Source organism: Lacerta agilis, chromosome 9, assembly GCF_009819535.1.
Source record: "Lacerta agilis isolate rLacAgi1 chromosome 9, rLacAgi1.pri, whole genome shotgun sequence".
Taxonomy (NCBI): Eukaryota; Metazoa; Chordata; class Lepidosauria; order Squamata; family Lacertidae; genus Lacerta; species Lacerta agilis.
This window is the reverse complement of record NC_046320.1, coordinates 70,329,555-70,352,163: the sequence shown is the minus strand read 5'-3', so window position 1 is coordinate 70,352,163 and position 22,609 is coordinate 70,329,555. Positions and strand designations below refer to the sequence as shown.

General features: G+C 47.3%; 1 protein-coding gene across 1 annotated transcript in view; it reads left to right on the top strand.

Annotated features, from left to right (window-relative positions):
• VPS16 (VPS16 core subunit of CORVET and HOPS complexes) overlaps window positions 1-22,609 on the top strand; it is a 41,308-nt gene that overhangs the window by 6,516 nt on the left and 12,183 nt on the right. The window contains exons 5-18 of the mRNA XM_033161032.1: window positions 726-870; window positions 1,519-1,634; window positions 3,113-3,235; window positions 4,330-4,385; window positions 6,954-7,043; window positions 8,759-8,853; window positions 10,413-10,489; window positions 14,587-14,718; window positions 15,864-15,991; window positions 16,339-16,374; window positions 17,116-17,224; window positions 19,208-19,342; window positions 20,789-20,897; window positions 22,103-22,200. Of these exons, the coding sequence (XP_033016923.1) occupies window positions 726-870; window positions 1,519-1,634; window positions 3,113-3,235; window positions 4,330-4,385; window positions 6,954-7,043; window positions 8,759-8,853; window positions 10,413-10,489; window positions 14,587-14,718; window positions 15,864-15,991; window positions 16,339-16,374; window positions 17,116-17,224; window positions 19,208-19,342; window positions 20,789-20,897; window positions 22,103-22,200 (1,449 nt within the window). The remainder of the gene's footprint in view (window positions 1-725; window positions 871-1,518; window positions 1,635-3,112; window positions 3,236-4,329; window positions 4,386-6,953; window positions 7,044-8,758; window positions 8,854-10,412; window positions 10,490-14,586; window positions 14,719-15,863; window positions 15,992-16,338; window positions 16,375-17,115; window positions 17,225-19,207; window positions 19,343-20,788; window positions 20,898-22,102; window positions 22,201-22,609) is intronic.

The following is a 22,609-nucleotide window of genomic DNA, read 5'->3' as shown; positions in this document are numbered from 1 at the left end:
GCACCCGCCCTGTGGAATGCCCTCCTGTCAAGGAAATAAACAACTATCTGACTGTTAGAAGACATCTGAAGGCAGTCCAGTATTGGGAATTTTTTTTAATGTCTGATGGTTTACAATTTTTTACATGTGCTGTAAGACGCCCAGTTTTTATTGTATAATGAAAACACTTAGAAATGTTTTGTGGCGAGTGATTCATAAATGCAAGCTCACTTCTTGCTTGAAGAAACATTCAAACATTTCAGTGTAGTACAGAATAATATACTATAATATCACTTTATTTTTTTTAATTTATCTTTTCAAAATGAGAGCAAGAGCATTGGTTATTCTGCCACAGTTCTCCATGACATATTGTTGGGAACAGGGATTTTCAATGAAATCTCAGAAAAGAGAAATGCTTCTTTGTGTTGATTGAGGAGTTGAGAATTTGTTTGTCTCAAATTACACTGAATATCAATGGGATTACCTGGGAAATGCCAGCTTACACCTCTCATTGAGTTTGTAGACATACCTATCATTATCATTCATAATGATATTTTGGAAATGATTCATGACCTTCTGTAGCTGCCGTGTTTTATATTTTCTGGGTGCCGCACGATCATGTTATAAAGTATTTGTGTTCTGTGTTACAAATCAAACACTGCTAAGACTTTTTTTTTTTGAGAACCACTGCTCTAACCACTACTCCACCTGACCCGGTGCTTCCTTGCTTTCTCTCTAACCCCCAGGAGGTGCTTCAGAACCACGTGCTGGAGGCCAAGGTGTTCCACACGGAATATGGCACAGGGGTGGCCATCCTCACCGGGGCCCACCGCTTCACCATAGCCACCAACGTCGAGGACTTGAAACTCCGCAGGCTGCCTCAGGTACCAGGTAAATCTGCCTCCTGCCCACCTTCGCCCCTCGACTCGCACTGCCCCAGACGCAGGTCCGCGCTCTTCTGTTTCTGCCTGTGTGCTTGTAAGGGTCCAGTAGTGCTCCTCACGAGTAAAAGGCAATGACGCAGGATCTGTATATTTACATCGGGGTGGCTCTATGAGTTAAACCACAGAGCCTAGGGCTTGCTGATCAGAAGGTCGGCGGTTCGAATCCCCGCGACGGGGTGAGCTCCCGTTGCTCGGTCCCTGCTCCTGCCAACCTAGCAGTTCGAAAGCACGTCAAAGTGCAAGTAGATAAATAGGTACCGCTCCGGCGGGAAGGTAAATGGCGTTTCCGTGTGCTGCTCTGGTTCGCCAGAAGCGGCTTAGTCATGCTGGGCACATGACCCGGAAGCTGTACGCCGGCTCCCTCGGCCAGTAAAGTGAGATGAGCGCCGCAACCCCAGAGTCGGACACAACTGGACCTAATGATCAGGGGTCCCTTTAACTTTACCTATAGGGGCTCCAGCAGGCTTCCTGTTTGTAACACAGTCCCTACCCCAAGCAGACAGATCCGCTGCTGCCTATGAACCTCAGCTTTGTGCAAAGTGTCCTCTGCCCAAAGTTGTTTTTTTTGCCTGCATCCCTCCTGTCTCTCTTGCAGGTGTCCAGAAGCCCCCCTCCTGCTGGGCCGTCCTGTGTCAAGAGAGAGTGACCGTCCTCCTCGTTGCCGTTGGCCAAGAGCTGTACCTACTGGACAACACGACCTGCTCCCCGGTGGTGAGTGAGGGGCATGCAGGGCTGGATGGGACACCCCTTGTGGGAGCCCCCTGGAGATTCGCTCCTGCTGGACCAATTCCTAGGTAAAGGTAAACGACCCCTGACAGTTAAGTCCAGTCGCAAACAACTCTGGGGTTGCGGCGCTCATCTCGCTTTACTGGCCGAAGGAGCCGGTGTTTGTCTGCAGACAGCTTCTGGGTCATGTGGCCAGCATGACTACGTCACTTCTGGAGAAACTAGAGCAGCGCACGGAAACACCATTTACATTCCCACCAGAGTGGTACCTACTTATCTACTTGCAATTTGACATGCTTTTCAACTGCTAGGTTGGCAGGAGCTGGGACCGAGCAACAGGAGTTCACCCCGTCGCGGGGATTCGAACCGCCGACCTTCCAGTCAGCAAGCCCTAGGCTCAGTGGTTTAGACCACAGCACCACCCGTGTCCCGGACCAATTCCTAGCCTGCTGCATTACATAGAGCTATCTGTGGCTACTAGCCACAATGGCTCTGCTCTGCTTCCTTAGTCAATCAATCAATCAAATTATTGTGCATAGCCTTTACATATGCCTGTACAATATGTAAACAGCAGAGGGAAAGAGCAAGACTTTCCTCTGAAATCACACAACAGAACCTCTAAAAGTTTACAGGATAAGTAATTTGCAGCATAAAACGTCTCGTGTTTTGTTAGCCCAAAAATGGAAATCGAGCGAGATCCCAACTAAAGAAGAAAGACAACTTAAACTGATGGAATATGTGGAGCTTGAGGACCTAACATATAGAATAATAGAACAAGGAGAGCATGCATTTAAAGATGATTGGAAAGTGTTTATTGAATATATGGGGGGGGAATTGTGTTTATCTGAAAATGTGGGCAGCGTTAAGATAAATTCAACAATGTAAGCAAGTTTTGATGGACATAATAATGGAATACTGAATGGTTTGGTTTATATAAAATATGCAGGGATTTATGCTTTGCCAAATGAACCATGGAAAGAGAAGAAGGGAGGTCACTGGTACTTTAAGGTTGTTTGAATGAACACAGTCATAACTCTAGTTACGATGGCTGCGGGTTGCGTCTGTCACGGGATACGAAGGCGCCAAACCCGGAAGTACTGCTCATGTTGTGAACGGGGCTCCGGAACGGATCCCGTTCGCAACCAGAGGTACCGCTGTATTCTAAAATGTAAAACAGAAAATTTAAAAAGAATTATAGAAGAAATTTGCAGCATAAAGTTTCAAAACTAGAAAGCGTTAACGGAAAGCTGGAACGGAATTTCTTAGCTCAGCCAGAGCAAATTTGGCTACCAAATGGTAGGTCTTTATCAGCTAAGAGTTTGACTGTCACCTCCTGAGTGGAATTGGCCTGAGAACCACTTATGAACAGGCGATGACATTTTTTCCTTCGGGCATCGCATGTCAGGAGTAAATCAGCAGCTCCTCGTGACCCTGCTGACTGTGTCTCTCTTCCTTCACTGCAGACCCTGCCTGGGCTGAGTCCTCACGCTGGCTCCTTCCTGCGGATGGCGGTGTCCTTCAACTATCGCTACCTGGCTCTCTTCACCGACACAGGATACATCTGGATGGGGAAGTCCAACCTGAAGGTGAGCGCCATGTCCAGATTCGCCTTGGAAGCGGAGAGATCCGTCAGATTGAAAGGCAGTTCTCTGTGGGCCTCACTGCAGGAGTCCACCTTGGTCTACTCCAGAGGGACTAAGCTAGCCTCCCCCACAACCAGGCGTCTTACGGGTGTGTGGAGCATAGCGCCTGTCGCTGATGGGAGTTGTAGTTTGAACACCTGCAGGGGCACCAGGTTGGGGTAGGGCTGGATTCAGATATAGGGCGGTCCAGGACGACATCAGTTCCGTGATTCCTTCTCCCTTTTCTGAAAGAGAGTCTACCTAAAAAGAAAGGGAACGGATTTCCTAAGGGCTAGAAAGTCGCTCTTTCGGTTTTAAACAGGAGCTGAGATTCGGCACCCGAAAGCTGAGATTCTGCGGCACACACAGAGCCCCGCGGGTCTATTGGCGGGTCTGCGTCTACTCCTTGTTTTCCAAAAGGGGCTTCTGCACCACAAGCAGCCCAAATTCTGCATCCTGCATAAAAAATTCCGCAAATCCTTCTAATTTTCATACGGTTCCCATTTGAATTGGCTTGCCACTCCTCCTAACTTTGTCTGGTTTTGCAAGGCGCTGGCCAGCTGCCGCCACTTTCTGGAAAGCTTGATCGCCGTAGGATCGAGGAGGATGAACTTTGCTCTGCTCCGCCATGAAAGCGCGCCTGTAACAAAGGAGGGGCGGCGTTCGCTCTTGGCTCATGTTCTGCTCTGGCCGCGGGAACAAAGTTCTGCAAAAAATGTTCCAAGGCGTGCAACTGCCCGTACAGCAAAATAATTGATTGACAAGTGGATTTTAACTTGCTTTAGTGTCTTGTCGGAATCCTCTTTTGTAATTTTCTGGCGTGTTTGAGGAAGTGACTCGCGTGCAACGCACAGGGCAAAGATGCGTAAAAGGGGGTTCTCCTGAAATCCGAGAAATACAGTGATTCCGCTGGCCTATCTTTCCAGTGGTTATGGTGTGGTTCCATTTCCACAGCAAGCCTCAGCCCTTTCTTGCAACACCGCCCCACAGAGAGGGGCAGCTGACCCCTTTCCTTCCTCCTGTCCCTCATCACCCCTCTGCCTCTCTTCCCTCTGCAGGAAAAACTGGGCGAGTCCATCTGTGAATTTCGAGCTCCGCCAAAGCAGATGGTCTGGTGAGTTCAGTGGGTCTTCCCCTTTTGTGTGAGGCTGGGGGACTCCCCGGGGTCCGTCTTATGGCCTCTGTGCATGATTGCCGTCCAAGAATGCACTGTGGTGGAAATGGGGGGCACTAAGTTAGCACAGTCCTTCCATTCCACTTCCACAAAGGGACGCGGGTGGGGCTGTGGGTTAAACCACAGAGCCTCGGGCTTGCTGATCAGAAGGTCAGCAGTTCGAATCCCCGCGACGGGGTGAGCTCCCGTTGCGTGCTCCTGCCAACCTAGCAGTTTGAAAGCACCTCAAAGTGCAAGTAGATAAATAGGTACCACTCCGGTGGGAAAGTAAATGGCGTTTCCGTGCACTGCTCTGGTTCGCCAGAAGCGGCTTAGTCATGTTGGCCACATGACCCAACATGTGTCTGCGGACAAACAGCAGCTCCCTCAGCCAGTAAAGTGAGATGAGTGCCGCAACCCCAGAGTCGTCCGCGACTGGACCTAATGGTCAGGGGTCCCTTTACCTTTAAGTTAGCACAATCCTTCCATTGCACATCCATAAAGCTATAGCCAGCCAGACCATGGGACTGGATGCAGCCACATGTTGCATTTAAAGAACTATCATGCCATTATTATTATTAATAATAATAATTTTTATGAAGTTTTACTTAACAAATTTAAATTCAAACACGACATTCGCCTCTTCATTTAGGATTCCCTGAATCCTTTGACTTCCCTCCAGCCTTCCATGGTTACCATTATCAATCCTTTCCCCCCAACTGCTTATCTTATTTTCTCTTAATTTGTTAAAATACTAACAATCCATTTTTCCATGGTTTTTTATACATTACAATCATTACTCGAATCCCACCAAAGTTTTCAGTTGTTTACAGTGTTCTCTTAAATACATTATAAATTTTCCCCCATTCTTTCTTGAAATTCTTCTCTTCCTTGTTTCTGATTTTCCAAGTCAATTTTGCCTTTTCGATCTAGTCCAGGGGTCAGCAAACTTTTTTCAGCAGGGGGCCGGTCCACTGTCCCTCAGACCTTGTGGGGGGCCGGACTATATTTTGAAAAAAGAATATGAATGAATTCCTGTGCCCCACAAATAACCCAGAGATGCATTTTAAATAAAAGGACACATTCTACTCATGTAAAAACACGCTGATTCCCGGACCGTCCACGGGCCGCATTTAGAAGGTGATTGGGCCGCATCCGGCCCCCAGGCATTTGTTTGGGGACCCCTGGTCTAGTCCATCACCATCATCAGCCATTTGTCTCTGGTTGGAACTTTGTCTTCTTTCCATTCATGATTCCCCCCAGAGAAACCTGGGAATTGTAGTTAAAAAACTACAATGAGGGCAATGAGGATTCATAGGAGACCCCTATTCTCCTTCCAGAGGTACAGTTCCGAGTCTCCCATGAAGAGGTACTGATTGTTAAATCACTCTGGGAATTTTAGGTCTGGGAGGGGAATAGGGGGTCTCCTAACAGCGTCCTTGAACTGCAGATCCCATAATTTTTCAGGAAGCCGTGCCTGTTTAAAGTAGTGTAATAGTGCTTATTCTGTATTTTGCCTTTAATATTGTTTGAATTCCATTGCGTGTCGAGACCCCGCGGCCACCCCCTCGAGGATGAAATAAAACACAGGGACACAGGATATAAGGTTAATGTTAGTGGGCAAAATTTGGCCACAACTCTATTGGTTACAGAATGTGAGCGGTAATTGGCTTAGGCATTGGATAGACCTGACTATATCTGACTCCTGCCCGCAGAGCAGGGAGTCCAGTAAGGGTAAACCACTGGTAGGGGGAGCTCCGTCAATTCAGACCAACTGGAGCTCCTCCTGGGTTCCCAAGGGGCCGCGGCATGGCCCTAGCCCCGCCCCGGGCTTCGTACAAGATCCGCACCCCCGGATTCCTTTAACGGAATACCCTTAAGCTTGGAGGGGCAGGCGATGGCCAGGCCTCCCCTCCCCCAACATAAGGTCACCCAATGCCTAACCGCAACACCTGACAAAGCTGTGACAGTTGCTAAGCGGTAGGCGAAAACCACATGGCCAAGCCAATCTGGCAAGTGGAAAAATTCCTACCAGGCCCCTGAGAAGGGCAGGCGACCAACCAAAGTCCAGAGCAAGGCCATTGAAGGGAGGGAGGGAGGGAGGGAGATTGAGGAAAGCACGCCGACAGGAAACCCTCCGACCGCGCCTCTCTTTTAAAGGTGGGTCCTGGCCACGCCCCCCAGCCGGCTGATTGGCCGGCTGTTTGCTGACGCGGCCGGGACTCCTCTGGGCGGCAAGGGACAAAGTCCCCCGCCCACCCGGAAGTGAGAGGGCGGCCACGCGATCCACCGCAACTCCTCCCCACGGGTAAGTGGAGTGGATTTAGCGTTTAATGACTTTTCACAACCAGCCAAGGTATTAGGTGAGCAGTGAAGTGTTTAAAGAGGAGAAAAATAAACGTGCCAAGACTCAGGAAGACCTTTTGCTTCTCCTTTTTATATTTTTATATCTTATATTATTGTCATGCCATTTATGTACCACTTGATGGTAAAGGGGGGGGGAACCCTCCTTTGTCTTTTATGTGGTAGGTGCACCCGCTCTCGAAGCAAGCAGCGTGCCGTGGTGATGGCGTGGGAACGGCGCCTCCTTGTGGCTGGGGACGCAGAGCAGTGCATTCAGCATCTTTTGGGGAGAGGCGGGGCTGGGGCTGGTGGGTGGTGGGCTTATTATTCAAGGGAAATATTTCAGATCCTTCTCTAAGGTAACATTTGACTCTCCCCCCCCCATATTTATTTGCCTACTTAATTTATAGGGCTGCCCCGTGGCAGAAGGGCTCTAGGGGAGCCACTGCGGTTTAGCGGTTAGAGTGCCGGGCTAGGACTTGGGAGATCAGGGTTCAAATCCTCTCTCAGCCAGGAAGCTCACTGTGCGACCTTGGATTCAGCCTCAGCCTCTTCACCTACCTTGCAGGGTCGTCGTAGCAGCTAACTGAACCATGTACTACTCCTTGGGGAAACGGGAGGAATATAAATGCGACAAATAAAGAAAGCTGGAGGGGCCAGCCAGATGGAGATTTCCGTCGCTTGCCAGGCGTCCAGAGATCACTCCATGGTCGCAGTTGGACTGCGTGGTGCTGCCTTGCCAAATGCAAGGTGGTTCTTTTAAAATGAGAGCCAGAAGTAATACGAAACACAAGTGAGTGAAAATATGTACATATCAAGCAAGCACCTCAATCTGCCACTTGGAAGCCCTCAAGAAGCGAGGAAGTGACTCCCCCAGGTAGCCGCAGTTTGCACCGCCCTGTGGCCATCAGTCCTAGCATGAACTTCTCCCAATTCTGCCCAAAACCATCTGTCAGTGGTTGCTCATGAATAATCAGCCAGAAGCTGAACTTCTAACAACTAAGTTCTTTATTGTGCAAATATTTACAGTGGAGCTCAAATAAAAACGTCCATCTCATCCCTCAGCAGAGTCCGGGAATGACCGTTTCCGGTTCTTGGTCCAGCACAGAAGGCGCGGGATTCTAAACCCCCGCCTCCCCCTTCCACGTCCTTCCTCCCTTTGCGATCGGAGCGCGGGAAAAGGTCCCTGTTCCCCACTTCCTGCTTGGTGTTGAGGCTCTGTGATCCTGACACAGCCCCTGTCCCGACTCCCTGCTTCCATCTCTCCCTCCCCACTGGAGGAGTGGTCTCCTCCTCCAGAGGAGGAGGATGACAAACTTCAGAGAGGGGGAGGTGGGTCCCTGTACCGGAACGGATCTGGGAAAGCTACCTGTCGGGGTGAGGGGGTGTTTCCTGACACCATCCAATTTATAGATAGCTAGCCTGCGTGGCCAGCCCCACTGACTACGTGCAGATTATTCCCTAGCCACTCCCTCCCAATGCCTCACTTTTTCAAAACAATGTCCAACATCAAAGAAGGTGCTCATCACTGTCACTTCCTCCTAATTGACTCGGACATTATAGGCTGTTTTCATGCCATCAAAGAACTTAAGAGACAAAGCAAAGGGGACGTAACAGAGGCAGGAAGAAGGCAACCATGTCAGATCAGTAACTCCTCAAAATACAGTTTATCTCCCGGATAGAATCCACATACATGTGCTAGTCGCAAAACGCGCCTGGCACCTGGCTAATTTCTAACACAGGTACTGGGCGAGACTTGATCCAACCCAGGTCTTTTTCACACCGTTTGGTTCTGCTGGTTGTTTAGATGAGGGATGGGGCGGGGGGGGGGGAACATGCTGCGGCTCCACTCCCAGCATTCCTGGCCATCCTGGCTGCTGGGGGTTGGAGTCCAGGAACATCTGGGGTCCCCCACGGAGCTCCCCATACCTGATACAGCTCGCCTCAACACCCGCCTGCATCGTCCTTGGATTCCTTAATGCTAACCGCAGGTACCCTCTGGACGAGGATTCGTACCTCGTGCCGGAGCTCGATGGCGTGAGGATCTTCTCCCGTTCCACCCACGAATTCCTCCACGAGATCCCAGGTGAGTCCCCCCTGCAATACTGGGCAAGCAGAGAGGACTAGAAACCTGCCGCCTCCTGTTTGAAAAGGGGAGCCTTGGTTGTTATTTTCAGGGCCAATTCGCCAGGCGTGAGCATCCTGGCCAGGATTCCCACTTCTTGCTTCTGTTACAAGAAAAACTGCTCCCTTTCTCTTATGGGGTATTCCGGAGCCTGTATAGAGTCCTTAAGCGGGTTCCATATTGGTAGGAGAAAACAGAGGCCAACCAGGGTATATTGAGAAGCGATTAGTAAGCCTGATCTTTATTAAGTGTTGCAACAGGGTCCCCACTCCCCACACGCAGGAGGGAGGAGAACCCTGAACAATGGTGCGCAAGCCCTTATACTGTATAGACTTTTGAAACTGCCCACCCTGCAGCCCAAGACCACTCCCCAAAACATCATACACACATCACAGAAGAAACAAAATAGAAAATTATTTCCAGTAGCACCTTAGAGACCAACTGAGTTTGTTCTTGGTATAAGCTTTCGTGTGCATGCACATTTCTTCAGATACACTGAGACGGAAGTCACCAGACCCTTATATATAGTGAGGGAGTGGGGAGGGGTATTACTCAGAAGGGTGGTGGGAATGGGTAACCCTACGCCAAAGGATAAATCTGACATCAGGAATCACAAGACAGAGAAACCAGTAGGAGAACACTTCAATCTCCCAGGACATTCTATAGAAGATCTCAAAGTAGCTGTCTTAATACAAAGGAATTTCAGAAATAGACTGGAAAGAGAAGTGGCTGAATTGCAACTAATCACCAAACTTAAAACCATGGAGAAACCTGGTCTGAACAAAGACATTGGATTCTTATCTCATTATACATGTCAAAGCTATCTTTAGCCATCTCACCCCTTGCCTTTCCCTGCAAGACTAATTGCAGCCGTTAAAAGTCGTCAACAAGTTTTCCACACCTATCAGCCTATCACCCATTCCCACCACCCTTTGGAGTAATACCCCTCCCCACTTCCTCATATATTTAAGGATCTGGTGACTTCTGTTTCAGTGTGTCTGAAGAAGTGTGCATGCACACGAAAGCTCAAACCAAGAACAAACTCAGTTGGTCTCTAAGGTGCTACTGGAAAGAATTTTCTATTTTGTTTTGACTATGGCAGACCAACACAGCTACCCACCTGCAACTGAAACATCACAGAAGGAGGCGGTCTACAGCAGAAATCCTGTCTGCCAGGATACCTGATAATGGTCACTGATTGCATTACCTGAGCAGCCTGGCCATTATTTTTGTGATGGTTAATACTTTAGCTCCTGAGTCCAGGTCACAGGCTCACCCTAGTCATTCACAAATATTCCCTCAAGGCAGGATTTGCAAGCAAACAGACAATGGGGAAGCTTTGCCAATTTGCCTCCCTGACTGCAGAGGAATATTTGAGGTCATTGGGAGATTCGAAACGGCTCCAGGATGCCTCCCCTATACTGTTTCAGACACATGGCTCATGTATTTAGATATGTGTGCCTTTATGAACATTTATTTATATTTGAGACCTGAAAATTCTTATAACACTTCCGTTTCAGAGGCCAGCCAGGAAGTCTTCAAGATTGCATCCATGGCGCCAGGAGCATTGCTGTTGGAAGCTCAGAAAGAGTATGAGGTGAGGCCCACTTGGTAGGCGGGGAGGAAGAAGAGACAGCCCTGCTCCCCCACTTTGGTGTAGGACAGACTGGCTGGAAGAGCAGCCAGGCCAGGTGGCAGCCTCAGGTGTAACTCTGTGCATAACCTGGGGAATTTAATTTTATTTGTTAAATTTTTATTTCACCCGTATCTTCCAAGCGTGTGACTCTAAATCTCAGGGTTGTGGGTTCAAGCCCAAGCAAAAGATTCCTGCATTTCACGGGGTTGGACTAGATGACCGCCAGGGTCCCTTCCAACTCTCCAATTCTGTGATTCTATATAATGGCCATTTGAGCTCTGCCCTTTAGAAAGCCTTTAGTTTATGAGCTACCTTCTCAAGTAGGGCAGTTTGCAAGACTCTTGAAGACCAGCGATCTAAATTATTAAATATTCCAGGATTTGGCAATAGAGGTCCTGGGCTGCTGTTAAAAGATGAGAAGCAGGAACTTTGCAAATTCCGTTCCGTGACTGTTTTTAGATGTGTCTCATTTTAGTCTTCATGTGCCTCTTCCTCGAGAGGTCCGAAGGGTGGCAACACGAGAACGGGGCCTTCTCTGTAGTGGCTCCCTGTCTATGGAATGCTCTCCCTAGGAAAGTTCACCTGGCGCCTTCATTATACATCTTCAGGCGCCAGGCAAAAATATTCCTCTTTAACCAGGTCTTTGGCTGATTGACACCCAATACCCTTTTAAAATGTGTTTGGGAGGGGGGGTAATTGGATTATTTTTATTCCTATTATGTATTTTGTGTTTTTATATTGTGATTTTATGTTGCCACCGTCCAGAGACCTCCAGGTGTAGAGTGGTATACAAATTTAATTATTAATAATAGTAATAATTATGGAAATAATGTGTGTGTGTGTGTGTGTGTGTGTGTGTATAGTTTTCCAAGTTACAGTTTTACACTCACATATCCAACATATGACATAAAAACAAGATTCCAAACAATCTCCTGGATTTCCCTCTTCCAATTTGTGGGTCCTATTGTTAATCATTTCCTCCTAAATCTTAACAATCCAAATCTTTTACATCTCCATTTTATCCAAAATTCACCATTAAACTACAAGTGTTATTCCAATCCTGTTGTTGTTCAGTCGTGTCCGACTCTTTGTGACCCCATGGACCAGAGCACGCCAGGCACGCATATCCTTCACTGCCTCTCGCAGTTTGGCCAAACTCATGCCAGTCACTTCGAGAACACCGTCCAACCCTCTCATCCTCTGTCGTCCCCTTCTCCTTGTGCCCTCCATCTTTCCCAACATCAGGGTCTTTTCCAGGGATTCTTCCCTTCTCACGAGGTGGCCAAAGTACTGGAGCCTCAGCTTCAGCATCTGTCCTTCCAGTGAGCACTCGGGGCTGATTTCTTTAAGGATGGATAAGTTTGATCTTCTTGCAGTCCATGGGACTCTCAAGAGTCTCCTCCAGCACCATACTAACAATTTTAACTGTTTACAATGGTTTTTAAGATAAATTATAATTTCCCCCCATTCTTTATTAAAATTTCGGTCTTCCTGATTTCTGATTCTTCCTTTTTTAAAATATTATTTTTATTGGTTTTCAGATTTTAAGAAACCGATCCAAATTATTTAAATTTAATATATTTTTTCAAAAACAATTAGGTGTCCGACTGCCGTTGCAAGCATACGTCCATTGAATTCCTGATGTTACCGCTTCTTTCTTCTTCTTTGATCTCCTTCTCAGCCGTCTACTAGATTTAATCCATTAGCCAGCTGGTTTTGTTACCTTGCAAACGGCACCATCGCTATTTCCAAAACACACGAACATCAGTTCTTGCGTGCGTAGCCTTTCCAACATTCTGATCTCGGACTTGACGATTCTTTGCTGTTTCCCCTTTGTCTTTCCCCTTTTCTGATTCTTCCGGTCATTTTTGCCATATAATCCGCATAATCTGTCAACTTCATCTGCCATTCTTCTCTGCTCGGGACTTTGTCCTCTTCCCATCTCTGGACCAGTAACATCCGTGCATCTGTGGTCGTATACATACATAGCCTTTTTTTGCTCCATTGGGATTTCGGCACCTAGAATTCCTAAAAGAAAGGCTTTTTTTTTAAAAGAAAAAGTTACTTTAAACTTTTTTTTTTCAATTCATCATATATCATTTCCCAAAATGGTAATAGTTTCTTTAAAAAAAAACTGTTTCTTTATTGTTTAAAATCATACACGTCATACAAAAAAAACACACACACATCACATATATTCACATTTTCACACATAACTACTTACCGTATATACTTGAGTATAAGCCTAGTTTTTCAGCACACTTTTTGTGCTTTAAAAGCTGCCCTCGGCTTATACTCAAGTCAACCATTCCTTAAGAAGTGTACAAGAACGGTGGCTCTTTACTCTCCCCAGGCAGCTTGTTCCATTCCTGAACTGCTCACATAAATGCAAACTTTATACCCCAGAAGGCAGAAAGCCTATCAGTTAAGGAAGTATTAAAACCCCACAGGTGCTCACTTTCCCTGGCTCCTGCTTAAACAGGACAGGATCCCAGCCTTCTCTGTATAACACAAGGGAACATTGCGCTGTGGGTTAAACCACAGAGCCCTATGGCTTGCCGATCAGAAGAATGGCGGTTCGAAACCCTGCGACGGGGTGAGCTCCACAGCAGCAAAGGAGGAAGAGGAAGGAGCAGCCCAAAGGGCTGCTTTGGGCTGCTCGTTCCTCCTCTACCACAGTGGCAAAGGTGAACCGGCTTATACTCGAGTCAATAAGCTTTCCCACATTTTTGTAGGGAAATTAGGTGCCTCGGCTTATATTTGGGTCGACTTATACTCGAGTATATACGGTACATACTTTTACATCAGACATAAATGCTTACATACACAACATCTATCCACACTTATACTAACACCTTCTCAAACCTCCAATTATCCTTTCTGCATTTCATGATATTATATTGACTTAATGTGCAGTTGTAATTTCCTTTTATTATTCATATTTTTCTTCTTTCACTTTCTATTTGCTTGTTCAAAGGTTCAATCTGGGTCTGCTGTTAGGATTCCATTTATACCACTACCTAATAAGTATTCCTTAAATATCCTCCATTCTTTCCATACTTCCCGCATCATCTGTCTTCTTATTTTGCCCATTGTTTTGGCTAATTGCAAACATTAAGTTTTGCCAGTCTGCTATTGTTGGCACAGCCTTATTTTTCCAGTTTCTAGCCACAAGCATTCTTGCTGCTGTTGTGCCGTACAAACATACCGGTAATACTCTTCGTTTTTTTAATTTCTTCTGGCAAGATACTTAATAGGAACATTTCTGGTCTTTTTTTAAATGTACATTTTATCAATTTTTTGAGCTCTTCATATATATCATTCCAATAAGTGCTTATAACGGGACATGTCCACCACATAGGCTTATATGACCCAATTTCACAATTGCACCTCCAGTTTCAATCCTGTTGCTTTATTACTGCTAAGCTGACTGTTCCGGTCCCCATCAACAGGATGAGTAGCATATAAGTTTAATAAACAGTGATCATGTAAATGGGTATATTTGATGGTCATTGCTGCCAGACAGGTTATAGCGAGCAATTGGGAAAATGCAGAAGAGCTAGGGGTGAACCAGTGGAGGGAAAAATGGAATAATATTATAATTTTAGAACACCTAGCTGTGAAGATACGCAGAATGAAAGGGTTTAAGGTCAGTGAGAAAGAGGAGGATTGGTATGAGAAGATACTGAATTATTTGGGTAGGTTTGATGAACAATTAGGGGTAATTAAAATGTTAAAAGTTAAATAATCCTTGTGGAGTGTGAATATATATATATATAGAATTGTGCATATGGGTGATTTGAATATGTTTTCATGGTTCATGTATACCCAATGTATTGGCTGCCTGGGGGGTTTCACTGTTTGTATTTGGGTTGTTGGTGAACTAAATAAAACTTTATAAAATAATAATAATAATAATAATAATAATAATAATAATAATATAATAACAATTGTCATGGGCGAAGGAGGCACTCTTGACGAGATCTGGCACCCCCATACCGCGAGGGCTATAAGGCTTCCTGTTTTCCGCCCCTTCCTCCTCCTCCCCCCCCCCTCAGAAAGAGAGCCAGAAGGCCGACGAGTACCTGCGGGAGATCAAGGACCAGAATCTGCTCCCGGAGGCCGTGGAGCAATGCATCAGGGCGGCCAGCTACGAACACGAGCCCGAGATCCAGAAATCTCTCCTTCGGGTGAGTATTGAAGGGGCAGAACCCTCTGGGGGGTGGGCACGGCCTCCTTGCAAAGAGAGCTCAGGTGTGGCAGATTGGGAGTGACTTGATTCCTGAGCCGTGTACTGTAAGAGGTTAAACACACCCGAGCTACTAAAAAAACACCCCTTGCATTTCTGCCCACAGAGGACTCTGTGTGTGTCTCTGTATGAGTCCATGCTCAGGGTTCGCCTCCTTCCAATCCCCTGGAAGCGTTATTCGGACAGCTTCAAATATTATATCAGCCATTCATCAGCCATATGCTTTTCAGATGACCCCTTGCATTTCTGCCCACAGAGGACTCTCTCTGTGTGTCTCTGCATGAGTCCATGCTCAGGGTTTGTCTCCTTCCAATCCCCTGGAAGCGTTATTCAGACAGCTTCAAATATTATATCAGCCATTCATCGACCATATGCTTTTCAGACGACCCCTTGCATTTCTGCCCACAGACTCTCTCTGTGTGTCTCTGCATGAGTCCACGCTCAGGGTTTGTCTCCTTCCAATCCCCTGGAAGCGTTATTCAGACAGCTTCAAATATTATATCAGCCATTCATCGACCATATGCTTTTCAGACGACCCCTTGCATTTCTGCCCACAGAGGACTCTCTCTGTGTGTCTCTGCATGAGTCCATGCTCAAGATTTGCCTCCTTCAAATCCCCTGCAAGTGTTATTCAGACAGCTTCAAATACTATATCAGCCATTCATTGACCGTATGCTTTTCAGACGACCCCATGCATTTCTGCCCACAGAGGACTCTCTCTGTGTGTCTCTGCATGAGTCCATGCTCAAGATTTGCCTCCTTCAAATCCCCTGCAAGTTTTATTTGGACAGCTTCAAATATTATATCAGCCATTCATTGACCGTATGCTTTTCAGACGATCTTATTTTTATTTGTTTCATTCACTAAATTTCTATGCTGCGCTTCATCCAAAGGCGGCAGGGTGGTTCGCCACATTAAAATGCAAAAGGAGAGCAGGAAAATGCGTAACAGAAAGCAAGAACAAAGGAAGCCAGCCAGTAATCCCCCTCCCACAAACATGCGTATGATTGAACCTTGTCACATTAAGGACTAGAAACTTACATTTATATATATATTTAACCCTTTCTCGCTCTCTCATGCCTCCAGGCGGCCTCCTTTGGGAAATGCTTCATCGACAAGTTCCCTCCCGAGCGTTTTGTGGAGACGTGCAGGGGTCTGCGGGTGCTGAATGCCATCCGGGATTACCAGATCGGGATCCCCCTCAGCTTTGACCAGTATCCTAGAAAGCATTAGTAGCTCAATTTTATTGTTTGTAGCCAATGGCCATTTCAATGCAATGTGGCAGCAAATCGCACAACTGCAAAACTGTGGGGGTGGGGGGTGGGGGGAGCATTGCATACACCGGAACAAGGCAAATCTACAGCGTCAGCTCAATTGGGGGAGCATGAAACAGGGTGGTGGGTTCGAGTCCCACGTTGGGCAAAAGGTTCCCGCATCGCTGGGGGTTGGACTAGATGGCCCCTGGTGGTCCCTTACAATCCTACAATTCTGTTATTCCAAGCTGCAAATTTTGTCGCGGTTGGCACATGCACAAGGGCCTTTTCCTTGACGGCTGCTGCAGATACACACAGGTCACCACGGAAGTTTTGCTGGACAGGTAAAGACCCGACCCCCCCCCCCCCACCGCTTCCTTGTTCGGCTGAGCTGCATCTCTTGGGCTGTTTGGGAGGGGAAGCTAGATGGCAGAAGAGGAAGATTCTAGGATGCTTCTCTTTGACGCAAATAAAACAACACAAGTGTGAAATTGATTTACGATCTCGGTGTCTGGCACACTTCCGATTTACCTGGTCTTCGTCTCAAAGCAGAGATTTAGCAGCGAAGAAACAGCAGCCGTCTGTTTCACAACAAGTTAGGCCAACAGACCAAACACGGAGTTGTGGACACGATTCCGGGTGTGTGGGTCTGAGATGGAGCTGAAGAGCTTTGAGAGCAAGGGAGGCTTCTGCAATCCAGTGGATGGAAAAATCTAGCCGTGGATCTGGGTTCAAGTCCTGCTCTTTACCAAGCTGGTTGTTGCTTATTCAAAAGTGGGTTGTTGTTGTTGTTGTTGTTTTTCTTTCTCTGCTCCTTCAACCAGAAAGTCTCCCAGGGCAGCTTGGGAATAATGGGAAAAGATGGCAAGGTGTTCCCTGCCCAAAATCAGGGCATGGAAGGCAGGAGTTGCCTCCCTTAGCGGTCAAAGATGGAGAATATCTTGTGGCCAGAGGTATACTACTCCTGACGGTGCAGGTTTCATTCTGGCTCATGGACAGAACTCTCCTCCGTAAGGAATACAAGGCTGCCCTTAGTGCCGGCAGCACAGAGGCGCGACTGATTCTCCTGTCTTTCCCACCCTAAGGCTGGTTCTGCGGAGACTTTACCCCATCGCTATCAAGATCTGTGAGTACCTGCGTCTCTCAGAGTTCCAGGGGATCAGCCGCATCTTGGCGCACTGGGCCTGCTACAAGGTAAGTACGTTTCGCCCGTAAATCCAGATCGCTGTGTTCCCTCCGCCGCCACCATCTGCCGAAGCCTGAAATCTTGCAGCAGCGTCTCACATACATACAAAACAAAATTAAAAATTAAAAAATTCCTTCCAGTAGCACCTTAGAGACCAACTAAGTTTATCATCTTCTAACATTGTGTGCATGCCATCAAATGCCAACAGTGCCCTTCAGCTCTCTATATTGGACAAACAGGCCAATCCCTACGCCAAAGGATAAATGGACATAAATCTGATATCAGGAATCACAAGACAGAGAAACCAGTAGGAGAACACTTCAGTCTCCCAGGACATTCTATAAGAAGATCTCAAAGTAGCTGTCTTATTACAAATAATAATAATTCAGAAATAGCCTGGAAAGATAAGTTGCTGAATTGCAACTCATTACCAAACTTAAAACCATGGAGAGACCTGGTCTGAACAGAGACATTGGATTCTTATCTCATTATATGTGACAAAGCTGTCTTTAGCCATCTCACCCCTTGCTTTTTCCTGTAAGACCAATTGCAGTCGTTAACAGTTGTCCACAGGTTTTCCACACCTATCAGCTGATCACCCATTCCCACCACCCTTCTGAATAATACCCCTCCCCATCCTCTCACTATATATAAGGGTCTGGTGACTTCTGTTTCAGTGTATCTGAAGAAGTGTGCATGCACACGAAAGCTCATACCAAGAACAAACTTAGTTGGTCTCTAAGGTGCTACTGGAAGGAATTTTTAAATTTTGTTTTGACTATGGCAGACCAACACGGCTACCTACCTGTAATCAGTTACACTTGCAAAAGACAGCATCCCACCAGCCAGGAGGGGCCCCTAGTGAGAAACCAAGAACAAATTTCGTTGGTCTCTAAGGTGCTACTGGAAGGAATTTTTTTATAACAAAATTAGCCACCAATAGCAAATACAAAACCAAACTGAACAATTTCCACATACCGTCGTATCTTGGTTCTCGAACTGAACGTTTTGGCTCCCGAACGCTGCAAACCTGGAAGTGAGTGTTCCGGTTTGAGAACGTTTTGCATGGAGAGACACAGAAGCCGCAGAAGACTGTACAGTGGCACCTTGGATCTCAAACCTAATCCGTTCCAGAAGTCTGTTCCAAAACCAAAGCGTTCCAAAACCTAGGCGCGCTTTCCCATAGAAAGTAATGCAATATGGATTAATCCATTCCAGACTTTTAAAAACAACTCCTAAAACAGAAATTTAACATGAATTTTACTATCTAACGAGACCATTGATCCATAAAATGAAAGTAATAATCAATGTACTGTACTATAAAATAAATAAGACAGTATTGTAGATGATAAAAAAACATTTTTTAAAAACATTCTTACTTGCAGTGATGCACGGAACGGATTAAGTTTGGTGCTTTTGCATGTAAATGGGAACGGTCACAGGAAAGGATTCTTCACATAGCCACGTGTAGAGGCAGGGGTCATGCGTGAGTAGCGGACACAGACGGACACCTCCTCACCGTCCCTCGGCGAAAGCAGAACAGTAGATCAGAAGACCTGTACTTCGGTGATAAGCAGGTTTCGCAACGGCTTCTTCAGTTCACAATACTAGATACTTAACACGATATATGAAGAATATAAGATCTTCACAGGCACAGCAGGAAAATTTGCGTGTTTGCACTGCGCTATGACATTATTATATAAATTATTGGCAGAGTTGTGCCACTAGTTGACTGTTTGTCTATAAGTATCTCCAAGCACTTTAGTGTGTTTAATCAAGTAAAATTGTTCTTTATATTTGCAAGCTGTGTTGGTGTTTTGGTCTTGGCGTATCATAATCGGTTTAAGACCTGATACTTTCTTTGTATACCTTAAAACTGTTCCTAGCGTTGTTCTAGCCCACCCCGAGGCCTTGGGGTGAAGGGCGGGTGATTATCAATTCACAATGATAATGTTAATGCACCGTGTGTTTTCCGAATCGTTCCTCCCCAGGTACAGCAGAAAGACAAATCTGATGAGGAAGTAGCTCAGGCCATCAACCAGAAACTGGGCGATACCCCCGGCATCTCGTACTCTGAGATCGCTGCCCGGGCATACGAATGCGGCCGGACAGAGCTGGCCATTAAGGTACGAGGGGAGGTGGGCTGGATGAGGTAGGGTGGGTTCCGAGGCTCAGCTACACCTTGGTAAAATGTGGTGCATTGTGGGATAGGAACCGAGTGAGAGTCCAGTGTTGGATTTGTAAGATTTGCTCTGGGTGCTTAGCATTCACAGAATCATACAGTTGGAAGCGACCCCCGGAGGGTAATCTAGTCCCGTCCCACCCCCCGCAATACAGGAATCTCAGCATCATGTATTTCCCCCAACAGGCACACCACTGTGATGTTCAAGGCAGTTTTCCCTGGTCAGAACGACAGAGGCCCCCAAGGAACCCACAAAGGAGGAGTCCATGGGCCTGTTAGGCACCTTGGCTGTGATCTGCCTAATACCAGTTTCTGAAAATGGCAAGAAGCGATATAGAATATTAATAATAATTTATTATTTATACCCCGCCCATCTGGCTGGGTTTTCCCAGCCACTCTGGGTGGGTCCCAACAGAATATTAAAAACACGATAAAAGATCAAACATTAGAAACCTCCCTAAACAGGGCTGCCTGCCTTCAGGTGTCTTCTAAAAGTCAGATAGTTGTTTATTTCCTTGACATCTGGTTGGAGGGCGTTTCACAGGGCGGGCGCCACCACCGAGAAGGCCCTCTGCCTGGTTCTCTGTAATCTTGCTTCTCACATGGAGGTAACTGCCAGAAGGCCCTTAGAGCTGGACCTCACTGTCCGGGCTGGACAATGGGGGTGGAGATGCTCCTTCAGGTATACTGGGCCGAAGCCATTTAGGGCTTTCAAGGTCAGCACCAACACTTTGAATTGTGCTCAGAAATGTACTGGGAGCCAATGTAGGTCTTTCAGGAGCAGTGTTAAATGTTCTTGGTCGCCGTTCCCAGTCACCAGTCTAGTTGCCGCATTTCTTTTGTCAGAGTTGCTTTTGTGCTCGGATCCTGCTTGCTAGTTCCCCCCAGAAAACTGTTCAGCCCCTGTGAGAATAGGATGCTGGACTAGGTGGGCCATTGGCCTGATCCAGCAGTCTCTCCTCATACAGGCTTATTATACAGATACATTCCTTCACCTTAGGTTTACACGTGCGTAGAAAATCGAGTCCTGCTCCCTGCAAGGTCGGTTAGGCTGAGAGGCTCAAGGCCACCCAGTCAACTTCATGGCTGAGTGAGGATTCGAACCCGGCTCTCTCCCGGGTCCCAGTCCGATACCCTAACCTCCACGGCACACTGGCAGGTGGGGCCGGTTGCCTCCGCAGCATTCCTGCATTTTGCAACTGCTAGCAGCCATTCTGGTCCCCCAAATGTTACTTGCCTTTAGTTGAGATTCCTGCATTTCCCGGGGCTGGACTAGATGACCATGGGGGGTCCCTTCCTACGATTCTGTGATTCTACGAAGTCTATGAAATAATAATGCAATGCAGTGCAATGCCCGGTGACCCCGCGATGCCGTTGCGTTTGCTTGCAGCTGCTGGAGTACGAGCCCCGGTCTGGGAAGCAGGTTCCTTTGCTGCTGAAGATGAAGAGGAGCCAGCTGGCACTTAGCAAGGCCATCGAGAGCGGAGACACCGACTTGGGTAAAGCGGAGACGCACATTCCCTGTCTTGCCTGCCTCTCTGCCTCGCCGCGAAGGGCTGTACCTGTGGCAGGGGACACTTCGTGCTCCTTCCAGGCCACATAATAATAATAATAATAATAATAATAATAATAATAATAATAATAATAATAATATATTTCTTATACCCCACCCATCTGGCCGGGCCTCCCCAGCCACTCTGAGCAGCTCCCAACATAATATTAAAGGTAAAGGTAAAGGGACCCCTCACCATTAAGTCCAGTCACGGACGACTCTGGGGTTGCGGCGCTCATCTCGCTTTATTGGCCGAGGGAGCCAGCGTACAGCTTCCGGGTCATGTGCCCAGCATGACTAAGCTGCTTCTGGCAAACCAGAACAGCACACGGAAATCCCGTTTAACTTCCCGCCGGAGCAATACCTATTTATCTACTTGCACGTCAAGCTTTCGAACTGCTAGGTTGGCAGGAGCAGGGACCGAGCAACGGGAGCTCACTCCGTCGCGTGGATTCGAACCGCCGACCTTCTGATCGGCAAGCCCTAGGCTCTGTGGTTTAGACCACAGTGCCACCCGCGTCCCTAACAGAATAATAAAAACACAATAAAACATCAAACATTTAAAACTTCCCCAAACAGGGCTGCCTTCGGTTGTCTTCTAAAAGACAGGTAGTTGTTTATTTCCTTGACATCTGACGGGAGGGCGTTCCACAGGGCGGGTGCCACCACCAAGAAGGCCCTCTGCCTGGTTATCTATAGCTTCACTTCTCGTAGTGAGGGAACCGCCAGAAGGGCCTCGGAGCTGGACCTCAGTGTCCGGGCTGAACGATGAGGGTGGAGACGCTCCTCCAGGTATACTGGGCTTTAATGGGCTTTAAAGGTCAGCACCAACACTTTGAATTGTGCTCAGAAACATACTGAGAGCCATTGTAGGTCTTTAAAGACCAGTGTTATATGGTCTCAGTGGCCACTCACAGTCAACAGTCTGGCTGCCACATTCTGGGTTAATTGTAGTTTCCAGGTTACCTTCTAAGGTTTGTCCATCTTTGGTCCTCATCCTGCATCTGTGGCTCCTAGAAGCTGTTGGCGTGCGCAGAGAGTCCCTTGGTTAGGTTCTGTGAATTGGGTATAATATCGCTCAAGGGTGTGTGTGTGTCTTTCCTTCAGGGCTCATAGCTAGCCATCTAACCAGCCTCTCTCCCTCCTGCCCAGTTTACACGGTCGTCTTGCACCTGAAGAATGAGCTGAACCGCGGCGCCTTCTTCATGACCCTGCAGAACCAGCCAGTGGCTTTGAGCCTCTATCGCCAGGTGAGGTTTGGAGGCACACCTGTTGCAGGGGGCGGTGGCATGGGGATGCATTTTCAGGTGTGCCTGGAGGGCTGAATTCGGCTGCGAAACACACCCCAGGCCCTGCTGCGAGACTAAGGAAAGAGAGAGGTCTGGAAGCAGAGAAGGAGCGGGGCCGCAGGTCAGGGGCAGAGCGCAGAATTTGCAGGAATTGACAGTGCAGGATTCAACCCCCAGGCTCTGCATTTAAAGGTGAGGGCCGGAAGAAGCCTGTGAGGGGCCGGATACGCTGGCCATCCCTGATGGGATATTTAATGGCTCATCTTCCAACATTGTGTATGCAATCAAATGCCAACAGTGCCCTTCAGCTCTCTATATTAGACAAACAGGCCAAACCCTACGCCAAAGGATAAATGGACATAAATCTGAA